This window comes from Bacillus rossius (assembly GCF_032445375.1).
Source record: "Bacillus rossius redtenbacheri isolate Brsri chromosome 9 unlocalized genomic scaffold, Brsri_v3 Brsri_v3_scf9_2, whole genome shotgun sequence".
Taxonomy (NCBI): Eukaryota; Metazoa; Arthropoda; class Insecta; order Phasmatodea; family Bacillidae; genus Bacillus; species Bacillus rossius.
In genome coordinates this window covers 14,077,029-14,094,878 of record NW_026962013.1, presented here as the reverse complement: position 1 = coordinate 14,094,878, position 17,850 = coordinate 14,077,029, and the positions used below count along the sequence as shown (strand labels likewise).

At 34.2% G+C, this 17,850-nt stretch overlaps 2 protein-coding genes across 2 annotated transcripts in view; both read right to left on the bottom strand.

The window, feature by feature from the left end:
- The window catches only part of LOC134543261 (zinc finger protein 585A-like), a 184,231-nt gene that overhangs the window by 145,862 nt on the left and 20,519 nt on the right, over positions 1 to 17,850 (bottom strand). The gene's annotated exons all lie outside the window — the stretch shown is intronic.
- LOC134543089 (zinc finger protein 239-like) lies at positions 349 to 3,634 on the bottom strand. Its single transcript, XM_063387869.1, has 2 exons — positions 3,148 to 3,634; positions 349 to 1,462 (listed from the first exon to the last, which is right to left on the bottom strand). Exons 1-2 carry the CDS (start codon positions 3,225 to 3,227, stop codon positions 499 to 501), a joined length of 1,044 nt encoding a protein of 347 aa, XP_063243939.1. The 5' UTR covers positions 3,228 to 3,634; the 3' UTR covers positions 349 to 498.

Genomic DNA, 17,850 nt, shown 5'->3' with positions numbered 1-17,850 from the left:
AGTTGCTCTTCTGTATTTTTAATGTACACATTACAACCAAAAACTGATCCATACGACACTGGTGCACTAGTGTCACGCAAACTACATGTGTATGTGCAAAAGATTAACTGGAAGGAGTGTGATATAAGATGTGAATTGATTAAACTTAAGTTTCCTTACCGCAAAATGCATGCTGACATAATAATGGCCACTACAAAATAAGATACCACAATGCATTTCCTTGGATTTGTAAATCAAATATTAAATAAATAATTCAAATTTGGTATTTTTGTCTCTTATACTACCAGGAGCATACCTAGAATTTCATTTGGAGGCGGGGAAGAGGTATTAGAATAATTTTCCCCGCTGTTTTGCTTTCAAATTCTTTCCATTTGTTGGTGGGAATGATAGTGTACATACACCCCCTGTATACTATCCATAATTCAGTTATTTCTCAAAATGTCTAATAATTCATCAAGACAACGAAAACACTGAAACAAAATGAAGTCTATATGTCCATCAGACGACTCCCTCCGCGAACGACCTGTGGTGGGCCTTCTTGTGGTTGTTGAGCTGGTTGCCGCAGACGAACGCTCTGCCGCACACGTCGCAGGCGAAGGGCTTCTCGCCCGTGTGGTTCCGCACGTGGATGGTGAGCGTGGAGCGCTGCGAGAAGCTCTTGCCGCAGTGCAGGCAGCGGTGCGGCTTCTCGCCCGTGTGGACGCGGCGGTGCAGCTTCAAGTAGCTGGACGAGCAGAACCCCTTCCCGCAGTAGTCGCACACGTGGGGCTTGTCCCCCGCGTGCTTGCGCAGGTGCGTCATCAGCGAGTTCTTCTTCGCGATGGCCTTGCCGCAAACGTCGCACACGTACGTCGTGGCGTTGTGGTAGCGCATGTGTGCCGAGAGGTAGCCTCGCTTGCTGAAGGTCTTCCCGCAGACGTCGCACTGGTGGGGCCTCAGACCCGTGTGAACCACCTTGTGCTCCTCGAACTCCGCCTTCGAGAAAAAACCGGCGGCGCACTGGTCGCACTTGTACGTGTAATCACCGAAATGTCTCTTTCTGTGGAACTCTAAAAGGTGTTTGTAGTAAGTTGCGTACCCACAAATATCGCAAATCTCGCTCTTCTCTTTGAAATGTACTTTTCTGTGATAGTGAAGTTGGTGTTTCCGATTGAAAACTTTGTGGCAGACTTCGCACACATTTTTGTGCACTTTACCCATGTGCAGTTGCAACTGCCTCTCGCGAAAGAATTTCTCCCCGCACATTTTGCACCAAAATTTATCATTCGAGCTTGGTAACCTTGGATTCTTCAAAGAAACACCAAACCTACTTCCAGCAGTGCATTCTTTACCAATGTTAAGCTCCAGATTTTTCTTCTTCAGATGTAAAGGTTTTAGCTTCAGGTTCTGAAAGTTTTTCTGATCCTGACAGGATGTGATGCCCTCAACCAACTGATTAGGTAATTCAACTTTAACAATGAATCTGCAAAGAAGAGAAAGCCAATTGGAAACTTTGAAAATTATTTCTTTGAAATTTGTTTATTTTTGTAATTATTTTTATAGTTTGGAATTTGTTATTTCACACTATGGCAAAAAGAGAGTACATAAATACCATTTAAAAAAAATACAATTTCTTCTAAACCCCATTTTGTATAACAAAATAATCTGAATCCAAGCTCAGAATTTTCCACTATAAAATATACTTGATAAAGAAATAATCATATTGAAATAATAACAAAGTTAATCAACTTTTAAGATTTCAACAAGTTTTATGAAAAGGAAAATAAAAATTGGTTTTAAGTTTCAAAAATATATAATTGGCTATCTTATCTAAATGATCTTACTTAAGAAATTATTTAACAGTCTCAGCTAGATGCTAGCCATTAACCGAAATCAGATTGACTTTAAAAATAAAAATAAAATTTCATATATGTTTTAAACATAACCTTTTAAGAACCATGTTTTCATATTTGTCCTAAGGTATAGTCATTGACTCATATGCAAATCTTTAAGTATTAATTAGTACTTCCCTCACTTTGGCAGCAAAATTCACTGATGCAATGCATTTCTGTACAAGTAATAATTTCCATAAATAATCCAGTTTTTTTTATATTTATTTGAAAAACATGCAAAAGAAGATAAAACCAAAATAAAATTTCAGTAATTTCTTCTAGCAAACCAAACATGCAACAAAAAATTATATACAGAACACTGATCACTAAAATAAATACAAAACTAGAAACCATGAACACTTTCACCCAAAACTTACATGCTTTCTGGTGTACTGCAATAAATTTAAGTAAGCATCCTCAATTTGTGTTTAAATTTAACTGGCTTAGTTTTAAAAAATGTATTCTCTGATTGCAGAAATAAAAATTAACTTATTTTGGTTAAGATTCTAAGTTGGTTTATAACACAACAAATAGTATACTAACATACTGTACAGTTGCAATTTCAATTGCAGTGTGTAATATAAACTGATATAAACTGATATTTTAAGTAAATCCTTTTATTTAGGTAAAATAACTTAATTTGGCTAAACAGTAAATTTAAAAAGACTTTTTTTTTTTTACTTTTGGGAGTTTGTCTTATGGAAAAAGATCTTCTTTGTACCATTAATATGCAAGTGTATATTTTCCAGTGCAAATGCTGTTTACATTTTCACAAGTCATGACTCTTAGTGATATACACTATCAATTTTCAGTCATGGAAATTAATTTAAATGAAGGCAAATACTAATACTTTAAGTGAAAAGTTGAATTCCAAACTAATGAAATTTTTGTAACTATAAACTAAAAAAATATTTATATTATATCACTTGTAAATTTAATATAAGAAACAAAATATTTTCTTGTAGCTACACACAATAATTCACCTGACAGCTAAAAATATTTTATGAATTATTTTGAAAAATCATTCTTATATTTATATATGACCTTACATTTTGCTAAATGTTTTATTTAAATTTATTATGTATGATTATTTTAATTTTAAAAAAAAATACATTACTTTTAACTATTTTTGAAACAATTTTACATTGTCCTGTGACATTTTCTCAACTAGTACAGCATGTTTTGTTCTCCTGATTGCATGGCATCTTAGACACCAAGACAGTATTGCGAAAAAAAAAATATATATTTACTTTGGACAACATTTTTGATGCATTACCTGAAAACTGACAATTTACCTAGCCACACAACTTCAGCCAGCAGCCTAGCAGCATGTATTATTTTCTTCAATTTTCTCATCCCAGCAAATTAACTATGGTATTGGTTATGCACCAGGTTTGTGCTGGGAGACGGAGGAAGTCAGCTCAAGCAAACAACAGCCCACTTTGAACATTTCTACACACACAGTGCAAACTTACACGAGCAGTGCCCAATAAGTTGAAGCTGATGAATCCCCACACCTGCTATATACAGTTGAAACAACATAGTAATAAAGCGATTATATTTAAAAATTTCTCTAATTGAGCTGATCTTAATGTTAACAGTGTATATATAACTATTTTTAATGTATCGAAAATCAAAGCACTAGATTTAGCTTTTTAAAACTATCAGTAATTGAAACTAACAACTTAACAGGAAAAATCACAAATAAAATAAAGTTCTTTGATTTATTGCTTTGCTGTTTACCATGAATATTTTTTTTTTTTCAGAAGGAATTATAACTGTTGAATGCCTCACTCCCTGCATGCTAGTCTGCCTCTCTCCCTCCCTCCCTGTCTTCCTCCCCACCCACCTCTCTACCACCCTCCCCTCCCCAGCAGCCAGTCTCCCTTCCACCAACCAGCCCCTCCCTCCCTACCTACCTATCTCCCTCCCCACCTGCTTCTCCCTCCCTCCCCACCTGCCCCTCCCTCTCCACCCACCTGCCTTGACTGCTTCCCTCCCTGCACTACTGCCAACCAGCCTGTGTGCCTGTGTGTGTCTGCCTATCTATATGTGTGCATCTTTGCCTGTGCCTGTGCCTGTGCCTGTGCACGTGTGTACGTGTGTACGTGTGTATTTTACCAGACTAGATATTTTACCACTGAACTCTACATTTGAAGCAAAACGAACTATTCTCTGTTCAGCAACTATTCTCTCTCATCCACATTCCATGCTTGTAACATCACCATGAAAGATTTTTTAAGATTTTGTGGGGAAGATGGGTGTGGATTTATTTCCCTCAACTTAGGCTCCTGATCACATATCATTTTTTTATTCAATCAAGTGTTTATAATTCTTGCATGCAAAACTGCAATTAAGCTATAATGAAAAACAAGCATCAAGTTTTTAAAATACTTATTTTTCCCTCCTCTTTCAAATATGTCCAGTACAGTAAACCCTCATTAATCCGGCAAATCCAGGACCCCAGCCATGCCGGATTATCAAACATTGATTTAGTTTTAATGGGAACACTCAAGTTAATCCAAAATTTCAAATACACCAAGTTAATGTGCATGTGATACATAAGCCTAATACATCAATAATACCACACTATTGAAATTTTTTTCAAGATAGTTAAGTAGTTTCATACAAAAATGACATACAATTTGTCAGTTAAGCATTAATTTATTTCAATGCATCACCCCTTTCGGATGAATTTATACTTAAGGGCTTATAAACATCTAGATGTATAAACACAGGACACTGCACACCTCCCAGTGAGAGTTCAGCAATTCCATTGTCAATAGCCTGTTCTCAGAAAATCAATTATATTATTAAAATTATTATTTACTTAATTAGCCACATCTCTTCCGAACAAAATACAAAAGGGCCTATTCAACTTATTAATGTCACAAAAAACTAAGCTCAAGCACCAAGTAACAATTTAGTTTTATGGAAATGTGTGCACCAAATCCATTTTCAGAAGCTTCTGATGTAATTTTCATTTAAATATAAATTTATTCAATTAGAAAGATATTTCCCAATAAAATAATACACGGGCAAATCACGACCAAAAGAAAGCACACACAATAAATTGCGCCTAGCTTTTAGTGAGCAGCTGTGCAAAGTCCACTTTCACATACTTATTGCAAGAAATTAAGACATTTTATCATCAACGCGTAAAATAATTTTGTTAGCAACATGACTATTAAAAACATTTTTACCACAAATGTCTCAAATCATTCACCGAGTAAAGCATAAGTTTTAGCAATGGGCATGCAGATTTAATTTTCCTTAACTGCTCACAAATAAGATGAAAAATATTTTATAGAGATAAAAAATTAGTTTCAGTACAAAGATGTCTAAGGAGTAATATACTGCAAAAAAGCAAAAAAAGTAAGCATAAACCAAGCTGTGGCCGACGAACTTTGTAAGTGCGGCGATATAGTTTTATTGTGCCGTGATGGAGGATTTGAGATAATATAACAAGAGACAGCAGGTACAATGAGGTGTGTGGGCATAGCAGACCTGCCTTCTATGTAGCGCACAAGTAGTGTTATTGGAGTTTTTCTCTTAGTACAAGATCACAGAAAAGCAAATAATGCCAGATTAAGGAGTCCTGATGGTAGGACAATATTTATGACAAATTAAAATAACGTTGTTTGGGAAATAAATACAAGTGCTTTGGGCTTGGGACACACAGCAACAAATAAACTAATTTTATATTAAACATTTAGAATCTTCAACAACACCTATCACACAATTTGAAAGAGACTTCTGCCCCAAATCCACTATTTATATTTTCAATAATTTGCAACACACTATGTTCCAGAAAACTTTATCAATTTTGTAAGTAATCAAATGTGGAAAGAAAAAAAAAACTCAAATATTTATTTGCACCAACACACCTGCATTTTAAAAATGTTATAATGAGTAAAATTATTTATGATGGATTTTTCTATGGACATTTAATTGGTTCCCACAAACAAAATCCTTTGCGCACAGCTCGCAGGAATACGGCTTCTCCCCGGTGTGGTTCCTGATGTGAATGGTGAGCGTGGAGCGCTGCGAGAAGCTCTTCCCGCACTGCTGGCACTCGTACGGCTTCTCGCCCGTGTGCACGCGGCGGTGCTGCCTCAGGTAGCTGCTGCTGGTGAACCTCTTGTCGCAGAAGTCGCAGAGGTACGGCTTGTCGTCCGAGTGGGCCTTCACGTGCGTCCGGAGCGAGCTCTTCGAGGTGACGGACTTGCCGCACACGTCGCACTGGTAGGTTTCGTTCCTGTGCCTGCGCATGTGGTTCAGGTAGTGGGTGCGCTTCACGGTCTTGCCGCACGTCTCGCACAGGCGTCGGGACGGGGCGTAGCCCGGCCTGTGCTGCACCTTGTGGTTGGCCAGGTTACTCTTCATCGCGAACGACTTGCCGCACACATCGCACTGGAACGGCCGCTTGCCCGAGTGGACGTTCCTGTGCTCCTCTAACAAACACTTGGCCCGAAATCCCTTGTTACAGACTTCACAGTATAATTTGAACTGTTTCGAATGCAGTATTTTATGGTTGTCGAGAAGCGTTTTGTAGTAGAAAGACAACCCGCAAACATCGCACGTGTGATCTTTACTTTTACGGTGAATGATCCTGTGCGTGTAAAGCTTGGCGTAAGAAGTGAACATTAAATCGCAAACGTGGCACTTGTATACCGGAGTGCTGTTGTGAGTGTCCAAATGATACCTCAAGCTTCTCTCATTTGCATAAGTTTTACCACAAATTGTACACAAAGTAGTTTTCTTATCAGAAACATTCAAATCTGAAATAAAATTATCCTTCAAAAAATTTTCTCCTCCACAACTTACATCCCTGTAGAAACTGCTATTCCACTTAACATCAAAATCCTCATCAATATCATTTTCCTTCTTTATCACAACTGCAACAGGCGATTGAGTACTACCACTATTTACACACGTCCGTCTTCCCTTGCGAGGAACACTATGTTGTCCATTTGTTTGTTTTACAGATATTTGGACCAATCTGTAAAGAAGAAACAACTCTCAGACCCCTGTAAAACTTATATTTATATTAAAATGCCTACTGTTACACAAAAAACTTAATTACTGAGGCAAATACTTAGCCAACAAATCTGTCAGGGACCATTCAAACTTATAGTATTGAAACTTCAAGTATACTTCAGAGACTATTGTTTGTACATAACACTGTTCCTTGCAGAAAAATTTTATTAGATTCATTGGAATATTAGGGAATCACTTTTCATATCTCAAATTCTATTGAAGGAAAAAAAATATTATTGGCTGTTTTTTTATATCTATATTCAGTTTAGTAACCTTTAGTCAAGTTCTGAAAATATATAGGAACTTAATTTCTGCTTTTCTATTGTTTAACAAAATGATTAAAGAAATTTGTTACGTAAATTTAATTCTTGGTAACATTATTTATAACCGAATCTTGTTCACGAGTTTAAAAATAATTTTTTTGGAATATAAAAATAATGATCATGTTTACATAGAAATACTCTTGAAAAAATTTACATAAATATGCAAATTAATAGCATTGTATTGACAAAATATTTTCAAAAATGGATTCAAATACTTTCAAACAAAAATTTGGGTATATGAACATTAGTATGCATTCTTTTAGTAAGGGTTCTTAGGTGGTTGTTTCATTGCTTATTTCTAAAAATGGTATTTCATTAACCCAAAGTAAACAAATTTAAGTAAAATGGCTTGAGATGGCTGCAACTTACGTTGAGAAATCATCGGTGATCAGTATAGAATTTACCTACATTCACCACCATATTTACCACAATAATCAGTATTAAATTCATCTATACGTATGACTCCCACCGTAATATAAATTTTATAACTGAATGCACTTAAACTTACCTGATACCATAAACATTCACATTGTAAATCAACATTCTAAACTACATTAAGGTACTAGTTTTCCAATTATTTAGAAATCCTCCATATGAAAGTTTTTATTTCCAGGATTTGATTTCATCCCAGCTCTTAAAAAAATATACAATCACTTCTCAGATTGCTTTTGCGTAGTTTGAAATTTTTTACAGAAATAAAAATCATACTTTCTTAAATTAAGTTACCATATTAAAACCCATTTATAATTAAATATATATTTATGATACACATAAATATAGCATTCCAGCTAACTCGAACATTTTATAATTCATGCTAAGTGTTTTCTAACCGTTAGACAGTTTCAATCTGGAACTACTTGTAATATACTGTCAAGTGGAAACAGGTGAAACTATTTATTCCACAAAATGTTCAGTTGGACTGGAATGCACTGTATCTTTCAATCAACACAAAGTTTGAATTTTCTTGTAGAAGAGTACAGTTTTGTACTCAAGTTATATCTTATAGTCGAGTTATTGAGTGTTGTATAGTATTCAGTTTTATTACTGCTGTTTAAGCAAAATAGATATAAAAAACATTTATTGGATAGTTTTTATGTTCTACAGAGTTCAATCCATTGGAAAAAATTTTAACATGCCTCCTGTTCCTCTAATAGAGGTTGAATAAACAAATTTTCCTTCTAGACACAAATGGTTATGTCTTGTACAACTAAAATTTTTCAAATCAACTTGCCTTGGTAGCAAATCAGGTAATTACTAAACGAACATGAAGTTTAAGAGGGGATAAATTTAAAAACAAATGCCTGAACATAAGTGTTTCAACACATACTTTCATTGTTTTCTACAGTTTACTGAGAAAGTGCTCATTTACATCCTGATGCCGATTGGCTTGATGCAATGTCCTCGGTTGGAGTGTCCTGGTGACATTGTGCAGTGCAGGTCTAGCAGTCTCTGTAGCAGCAGACAACAGCGGGATTGACAAGAACAGGACGTACTTCATCTCCATTTGTCAACGAAAAATACAGCTTTCAAACTGCTACTAAATAATAATTTATCAACTGCAAAAAAAGAGGTCTCCGTAACAACTAAAATCACCAGGGTTTGTACATAACTTTTTCAGATTAAAACTTTTGAACCATCAATTTGATTTTCATAAATTTTGGGAGGTAAACAAGTTGGGCCAATGTTATTTTAAAGTTTGTTTATGAGCAAAAATGGTAGAAGTTTTTGATACATTCAATAATACACATGAAGCTATCAAATTCAAATGAATTACTTTAATTTCTGGCTTGGAATCCATAGAGCATTTGTCCATAGATATCATGATACTACATACCTCAAGTAACTAAAAGAAAATAATATAGTTTGTATGAGCACCTTCATATAATTAACTACATTTACAGCTTAATTATACATTCTATTTTGTCCATGAAAAGTATTATTCTCAACCAAGTAATTTGTTAACTTTACATATTGAATCTATTCAATGACTATATATTTTAATCACAAAATTAAATCCTGCTGTGATTACTAATTCTTTGTTGTTCATTTCATGTAAAAGATATTGTATATCTAACTATGTATAGTTTAGAGTCTTACACACACCGTAAAGACGAGTGAACTAGTTTTGCTGCCAAAACTGATATGTAAATATTAAGATATATTTGCTACTTGAATTTGCCAAAATGTTCACAACTTGTAACTAATCAGTGTTAATTGCTCTGCCACTTGAACTTTAGTATAGGTATTTGCATGAACCAGAGGTATAACTTTTTATACTACTTAAAATTATCTAAAATTTCACTATTTTCCCTTATATTTGATGGTCTGCAGCATTACTATTTCAGTACACTGAACATTATAGTCAAACTGAATAAATTATTTAATTAATAATATTGAATTTTATGTAGTGTGACAATGAGACAATGGTTAAGTGAATGTTCATTAGATTGAAAATACATATTACCAGACACGTATGTTACAGTTAAAATTATTTCAGCATAAATAATATTAGTGGAATTTAAGAAATTCCATGATTAATTCAGGTAAAAATTTGTTTGGTGATAGATATAGTTACTACCCGACCAATAAAAACAACCGTGGAACAGTTACCATAAAGATACATGAACTTATATGCCATTTCATAGTAACGAAAGTAGTACCATAAATCTGTTGTCCAACATGATGGCTGGCCAAAAGTTACAATCTATTCTCATAGATTTAGTGAAACACACAGTTGTAGTTATCGTGAATCTGATGACAAAGTGTGAGGGAGTCACAAGTACAAGAAATATATATACCTACTACTTCTGTAAGAAATTCATTAATTTGGAGGAAAAAAAAAAGGGGGTTTTGCCCAATTATTTATGTTTTGTAATACTTCGTAAGAAGTTTTATATTGCATTGTAAATACATATTAGTTAAAAGGTTGGTATTGTTTCACTTCAAACAGTTTCCTAGGTTTATTTATTGGTTACTTTTGAACCATATATAAATATTAGAAACATATATAAATAAAGTATAACCTACATTTAAAGATTTTCTCTGAATTTTTCTCATTTCATTTGTAAATATTAGCATTTTACTTGTTTCCTTGGCTCATTATCATTACACATAAGTAGGTACATACTAACTTTAGAACCATATATGAATAAAGTATGAATAGCAATGTACCTGCATTTAAAGATTTTCTCTCAATTTTTCTCACTTAATTTGTAAATATTAGCATTTTACTTATTTCCTTGGCTCATTATCATTATGCATAAGTAGGGACATACTAACTTTGGTCGGTACTTACCCTACACTAAAAAAATGGAACATTGTGAGGTCTCAGTTTGGGACTAACTACTTGTGTATATTAACCGACGACCAAGGATCAGGGTGTTCATACACCGATAAAACGCTGACGAGCATTCAACCACTATCAAGTGATCTCTCTTGCAACCTGCAACACTATCCCTACTCAGTACATTGCCCAGCGAAAGTGGACAGGCACCTATGTTATCCACGGGGCTGATTAGAAGACCCACCAGGCAAGGTAACCATAACAGCCAGAACCACCAGTGGCGGCACCGTGGAGCATCCAGGCCGGACCTTCCCGTCACACTGACAAGGAATGAGGCACTAAGGGCGAGACACCCACACCCCGGATAGGGTGCCTCCCAGGACCTCATCGTTAAGTCCAGGAGGCACGTCAGATATTTATAAATGGTTTGCTAAGAATGTGGTATGTAATTATAAGCAGCAAGCAAACAATAAAGAAAATAAGTGTTAAGTTTTTTGCAGACAAGAGAATGGTGACACAAGGCCCCCGACATTCCTCCAATCCCATCTCGTCAGTCAGATGCTGTTTAAATTACCAACTACATACTATGCTAACCTTAGCAAGAAGTTCTGCAGCATAATCTTATTATTATTCACATGGTTGTGGTTTTTTTCCACAACTAACCATTCTTTTTTAATTTAAGCTCTGTGATCAATAGTGTCATTTGATCTCAGTTAAAATCATAAATTGTGTGATGTGATCAAAAATAACTAGAGAATAAATCAATCCAGGTGCAAAAGCCTCACATATCCAATTACCATGCAAAAAAATCAGCTAACACTTCCCACGCAAGATGCATTTAACATATATGACAAGAACTGTGTCTCATACGAGCACTGACTAAAGCAAAACAAAACATCTTCCCTGCTAAAATTTTAAGATTAAAATTTTTCAGTCTCCTGACAACCTACCAATTTGACATATGGGGTTTTACATCTTCAGTAAAAAATTGTTCAATGAATATTATGCTACTAAAGCAAAATTGTATTAATCATTCAATGTAATATGTGTTTAAAAAATGGTTTGAATGTTAATTTACAGTTTTAGTTCACTAATAAAAAAAACAAGAGATTTTTTTTTAGCCAATACAAATTTGTGATAACCATACTTTAATTCTTCACGGGCTTACCAGAATACATCCTGGAATTCCTAGATGATCTGTCACAGCCAGCCAAAATGATTTTGGGTGAGTAGTTGCAAATTTCAATTCCTCAATTATTATATTAACTCTTCCATTTGAAGTAATAGTTCCATATTTTTTACTACAAGACTCTTTTAGAAATACATTAAAATATTTTTGTTCCTTGTTACATCAAGCAGAATCCACCTTGAAGGCACACGTTCAATAAACAGAATGCTGTGGAGGTTTCTGCATACACCAAAAATTACCAACACTTCACATAAACTGAATATTGACTGTAATTTATCAATTAAGATGCCTGACAAGTCCAACGTCTCAAAAATTCGGACACTTTAAAAAAAATTAAAACAGTGACCAGAACAGTCAAGTGTATATTTGTAAATGTTGCATAAGAGTTTTGAAAAAACATACAAGGTCACTAATAGCTTTGAATATATATACTGTATAGAAGTCGCGAGTGGATAGGATTTACTCTACGTTTTTCAGAAGCGTAGGATGAGCAGCTTGGGAACTTCACCGCTGCAGTGCGCTGCCGTAACGCCCTGTATCGCCTTAGTTGTTATTTACACGTTAGAGCGCAGCACTGTCGCCGGCTGTCATTCCCCGCACCCCCCGCCCATCATTCACTGCAGCTCAAGGTTGTTCAACGGGAGGGGGAAGGGGTGTTTGAAGAGTTCGACACTTGTCCGCTAGGGACCACCAGAAGTCGATGCCCTACAGATGGTGGCGATTGCGGCGGTGAATTAACCAACTACCTCAAAACCGTATTAGAAATTTTAACCTGGGCTGGCGACTTCTATACAGTATATATATTCAAAGCTAATAGTAACCAATGCATGTCTGAGCATTCCATTTTGGTCTACCAATCTTGCATTAAGAAGTTTTAATGGAATAAAGGTGATTATGTGCATTTTATTGTTTCATCACTACTACTCTGTAATAATCCTGTGATAAAACCGCAATAATTAAATGTTGAGGCCTGTTAAGGCCCTGTCACACTGTCAAATATTTGTATCCAATTAATTTGACAACATAGTTGGAGGGGTCGTATGAATAGAAAATAGCTTCCAATATTCTCCAAATAAATTTGGACAGATATCTCAAATATGTTTTAGATCTTGTCACACTATCAAAGTTTATTTTTGGCATAAGTTATCTCCAAAACTTCCTTTTTAATTGCAATTCCAAAATTAAATAATGTATCTGGATGGAATTTTTCAACTTCTTGTTAAATTTGCATTTTTTTTTTATTTTTGAACATGTATTTAATTCACAATAATATTTATTACATAATAAAATTAATGTTCAGTTGAAGTTTTTTGAGTTTTAGAAACTATTTCTTTTTTACACATAAAATGTTTTTGCAGACGACATTCATATTAACATTGTTCTAGTTATTTAACTTTTATAACATCTAATCTCGCATGTGTTCTTCACCTTTTTAATATGTCATGGAAACGGATGTCATTTCCATTTTCGCCAAGCACAATTTTGATCGGCCGATTGCATCCAACATATTTTATAACCCATCCTATATGCAAAATATTTTATGGAAACTCTATAGTCATCTGTGTCAAACAAATATGGCTGCGCTCGAGACTTTTCAGTGACGTCATAACCCTCAAACTATATTCAACACAAAATACTGGAAGGTGTTGGAAGCAAAAGTTTGACAGTGTGACTGGGCCTTCACCATTGTAACCAAGCAGGATTTCAGAAAACCGCAATCAAACAAAAGAACAGCTCAAGGCAAAGAAGTGTCACTAACAGATCCCAGACGAGGCTGAGTCAATAGGAAGAGGATTAAACTGGAGCGCAGAGATATCACCCTGCCTAGTGCCAGTACAGACAAATAACAGGTTGACTTAGGTGGATACATTCTAATCTCACTACATGCAACATCAGCATGCAGCGCCTGAACTACACCCCGTACTTCTCGCAACAACTTCCGGTGTTGCACAGACGAGGTGACTGCAGACTGCAACACTGCTATCGCCCAACCAAGACGGACGAGTAAAGCTGTGACGTTTATCAAAACTCAATGAAGCTATCTTCACATTTCTGCCATAGTTGGAGTAGATTGTTTGCCATACATACATATTAATGAATCCACTAAATTTATATATGTTGTTCCCAATAGATATAAATAAGATTTCAAAATATAAAAGCTCTGATAAAACAAAACTGTATGCTTCATGTTATAACAAATATTTGCACTCACATACAATTTACTTTTTTTTTTTGACAAGAAAAAAAAACATGCCTCAACAAAAATTACCAAATTGCTTGTATGCTTATCTTCCAACAAATTTAGAGTTTTATATCCTATATTCCAAATTTTAAGACACATGTCCTCTTTTGAAAAAAAAATTAATTACCTAAAGGCAGTACACCTGGCTCCATAGATTGACAGTTACTAGTATTTGATATCACTGCATACAACATCACTGAATTGCAACATCAAAAGTAAACTGTAATTATAATGTTTTCCAACCATTTGTTTTTAATTAATAAATATTTTTATGAACTTTATGATGTAGTACTTTAAAACATATTGAAATACAATACAAATTTTAAAAAAAGATCTTATGGCTACTAATTTCAGAAAATATAAGAGTTTTGATTCTGCTGCGTAATATATATATATATATATATATATTACGCTATATAGCACAATTGGTGCTATATATATATATATAATGCCAGGTCATGCATACTATAATTAAATTTGTATTAGTTTATGTAGATGTAGCAATTTCCTCTTAAAAGTTCATTAACAAAACTTACCTATTAAAAGTGCATACCAACTTAACAAAAAACTAATAGCATCAGTTAGTAGTGTATAATATACTTACATATAAATTATCAAGCCAGCTGACGTCATCTTCAAATTTAAGATCTTCCTTGAGCATATCTTCCGAATATGGTCACTCCATAGATATTTTAATTGATGCAGCATCTTCACGAGTATATATTCAACCAATTACAAATGAGCCTAAACCGTTCAAACGTTCAGGAAGTTTCCAGCGATTACGTTACAATAGATAGCCCGAGTTTGTTTATTATTTATTATGTTAATATTTGAGAGCGATCACGCGGATTATATTTTGAAGTGCAAACAACTTGACGCAATACACCAGTTGTCAAAGACACATTTAAAATTTGTTCAGACAGTATAGCAGATACTTCACCTCAAATACAAAAAAAAAAAAATATGTAATACGCAATACTCGATTAATATATAGGATGAAAAAAGTACTTAATTCTTGTAGAAAAATGTAACCTTTATAGTTATAAGACAACACTTTTTGTAGTTATTAGACAACAGTTTTCAGTTTTGAAAAGTTTTCTCATAATTTGTTAACAGTAACACATCAACATGTTTGAACCGAAAGAACAGTACAGCTGTTAACTTGTGAATAAAAGGGCACTTTTCACTTTTATTCTTGAAGGCCTGCGCAAATTATTGATAATACAGCTCAAAAAGTATATTAAGCCAGAATAATTCATATTACGTACTAAGATTTCAAGTAATGTTTTCTCAAACGATATATATATTTTTTTTTTAATAAAAATGCAGCAACACACAAAAGTATAATAAAAGAAGCATAAAAAGGGGCATAAAAGCCCAGTTTGAACCCCCAATTAAACAATTTCTTTATATGATTTAATACAATTCCTTGGACATAACACCAATGCAGTTTTGCATTTTGTCAAGGAAACAACAATGCAATACTGCAATGGCATTATGACCAAAGAATTATGTTAAATCAAAATTTCCCATTGCAATATTATGTTAAATCAAAATTCCTCATTGCAAATTTATGTTAAATCAAAATTACCCATTGCCAAGAATCATTCAAAGAATGCAATTTCTTCATAATTTATAATAAGTTTTAAACGCTAACATTACATGCAAGCCTTTCTTGGTATCAATGTAAACTTCTGTTAATTATTCAATGAATGCTTGCTACTGTAATTATGTCTTGTGGTGTAGCTGCATTCAAAGTTTCTATACCAAAACACTTTCCTCGCCCTAAAAATGCTTTTGGCCAATTTTAGATTCATGTGGTCACTGGGATATAGCTTGCTAATATTTGAGATGTAAGATATTTTACAAGTTTTTATGAATGGTACTGGCTAGGCATTCTTAGATTTTACAACAGGAATCCAATAATGTAAAATAAAAAGATTCACCTTTTAGTTCTTGATAGTTTGATATAATACTGAGAGATTAGAAGAATGACATTTATTATTTACCTTGTATTTAAAGATATATTAACACAATCTTTGGAACGAATATCCTGTAGTGCTGATATAAATATTGAAACTAACTGGAAATATCTAACAGACCTGCAGCACTCCTCAACTAATGGTTGGCAAATATTTTCCATTAAGACTTAAGCTAATTGTTCCTTACTGCAGAGCTGAGCCAAATAAGCACGACGGTGTCACCAGTTCGAGACGTGACGGTAGACAATAACAGCCACGAGAAAGAACACAGCCAAGCCAAAAAGCAGAAAAAACTCGCTTTCACTTTGAATGGCTAACAAGATGTGCATAATTTAAGCCCTCCACTTGAAAATGGTCGTATAAAAAAAAATTGACTAGTTTTACCATTACCATTTACACTACAGGTTTATTTCTTGAGCTTGTAACCATATATTTATAATGGTTTTGTTAAATTTACTGATTATGTAAAATGAAGAATACATTGAAATTACCACTACATGAGAAAATCAACATAAATACTGTGGGAACACTACAAAAACCAGGGGTGTAGCCAGGGGGGGGGGGGGGTTTAGGGGTTCAAACCACCCCCCCTTAGCACCAAATCTTTAATTTATTTCTTATTCATCACTCAAATAAATTTCATATTAAAATTAATAAAATTTTTACCATTACAATATTTAAATTGAAGAACCGAAAACTGCTAAAATAGCACTATTTTACACCTTAAAATCCAAATTTTCCCGGGGGAGGACCCCCGGACCCAACGCTTTAATATGAGCGGGGGGGGGGGGGGGGGGGGGGGGGCGCGCGCCATGTTTCTTAACACCCCCCATACACAAATCCTGGCTACGCCACTGACAAAAACTAATTGCTAAATTTAGTACTAAAAATTTAAATTAAATACATGTAAGATAAAAATAAAACTTCAATTTCTTATACTCACTTTAATGTGCTGAGAAGCATTTCTTCGTGGCTTAAAAACTTCAGAAAGATGAAACACGAGGATTTTTTTCCCCATTACTAGGATCTTCTGGCTTCTTGTTTGATGCACGAAAAATATTTACTTTATTTACAAACTACAAAAATTTTAGCTCAACGGATAAAACGTGCGATAGAATATGAAATAAACGAAATATATACCAGATTATGAATTACCGGAAAAAATAATCTCAATTTCCAGGAATTTGGACTTAAGCTTAAAATAATATTCACAATGATGTAAAATTAATTCATTATTATGATGCCGCAATGTTCCTTTCATAGCATTAACACCCATTATTTTAACACCCAGACCCTAAATGCATTGATTCCTAAAAATCAATCAAAAGCAATTTAAAAAATTGGTAATAATGTGACAATTTCTATTTTAAACTTGTATTTAACTACATAGGTACTATATCACAGTAACCATGTTACTGTATTATTTGTGGTTATCATTGAAATAGAAGTTTGTCAACAGCAAATCGATCACCATACATACAACTGCACTGTAAATAATACCTACCTAAAACTGTTTAGGATACATGTAACCAGTAATTATTAATTATTAATAATTTGTAATTAATAAAAGTGTTAAAACACTCAACGTACCTTAAAAATAAACAAGGCTGGAATGTGGCTTCTATTTTCATCTCCAAGTCTTCACAAAAACTGCATCATGAAATCTTCAGAGCCCGAGGTATGCTTGTTAAGAATACTTCAAGAGGCACAAAACAGTATGCTAAAAATTATATCCGGCGATGATTTATAATAACTGTCATATTTTATAAACATTTATGATGGTTTTCAGGCAGTCACGACACAATGAAAAAATTCAAACTTCTGATGCGGCACACACACACACACAATTTCCCTACGACATGCAGATTGTATCCCGATGTAAAAGGTGTGCACATGGAACTGATGGCTCTTCTTAAGAAT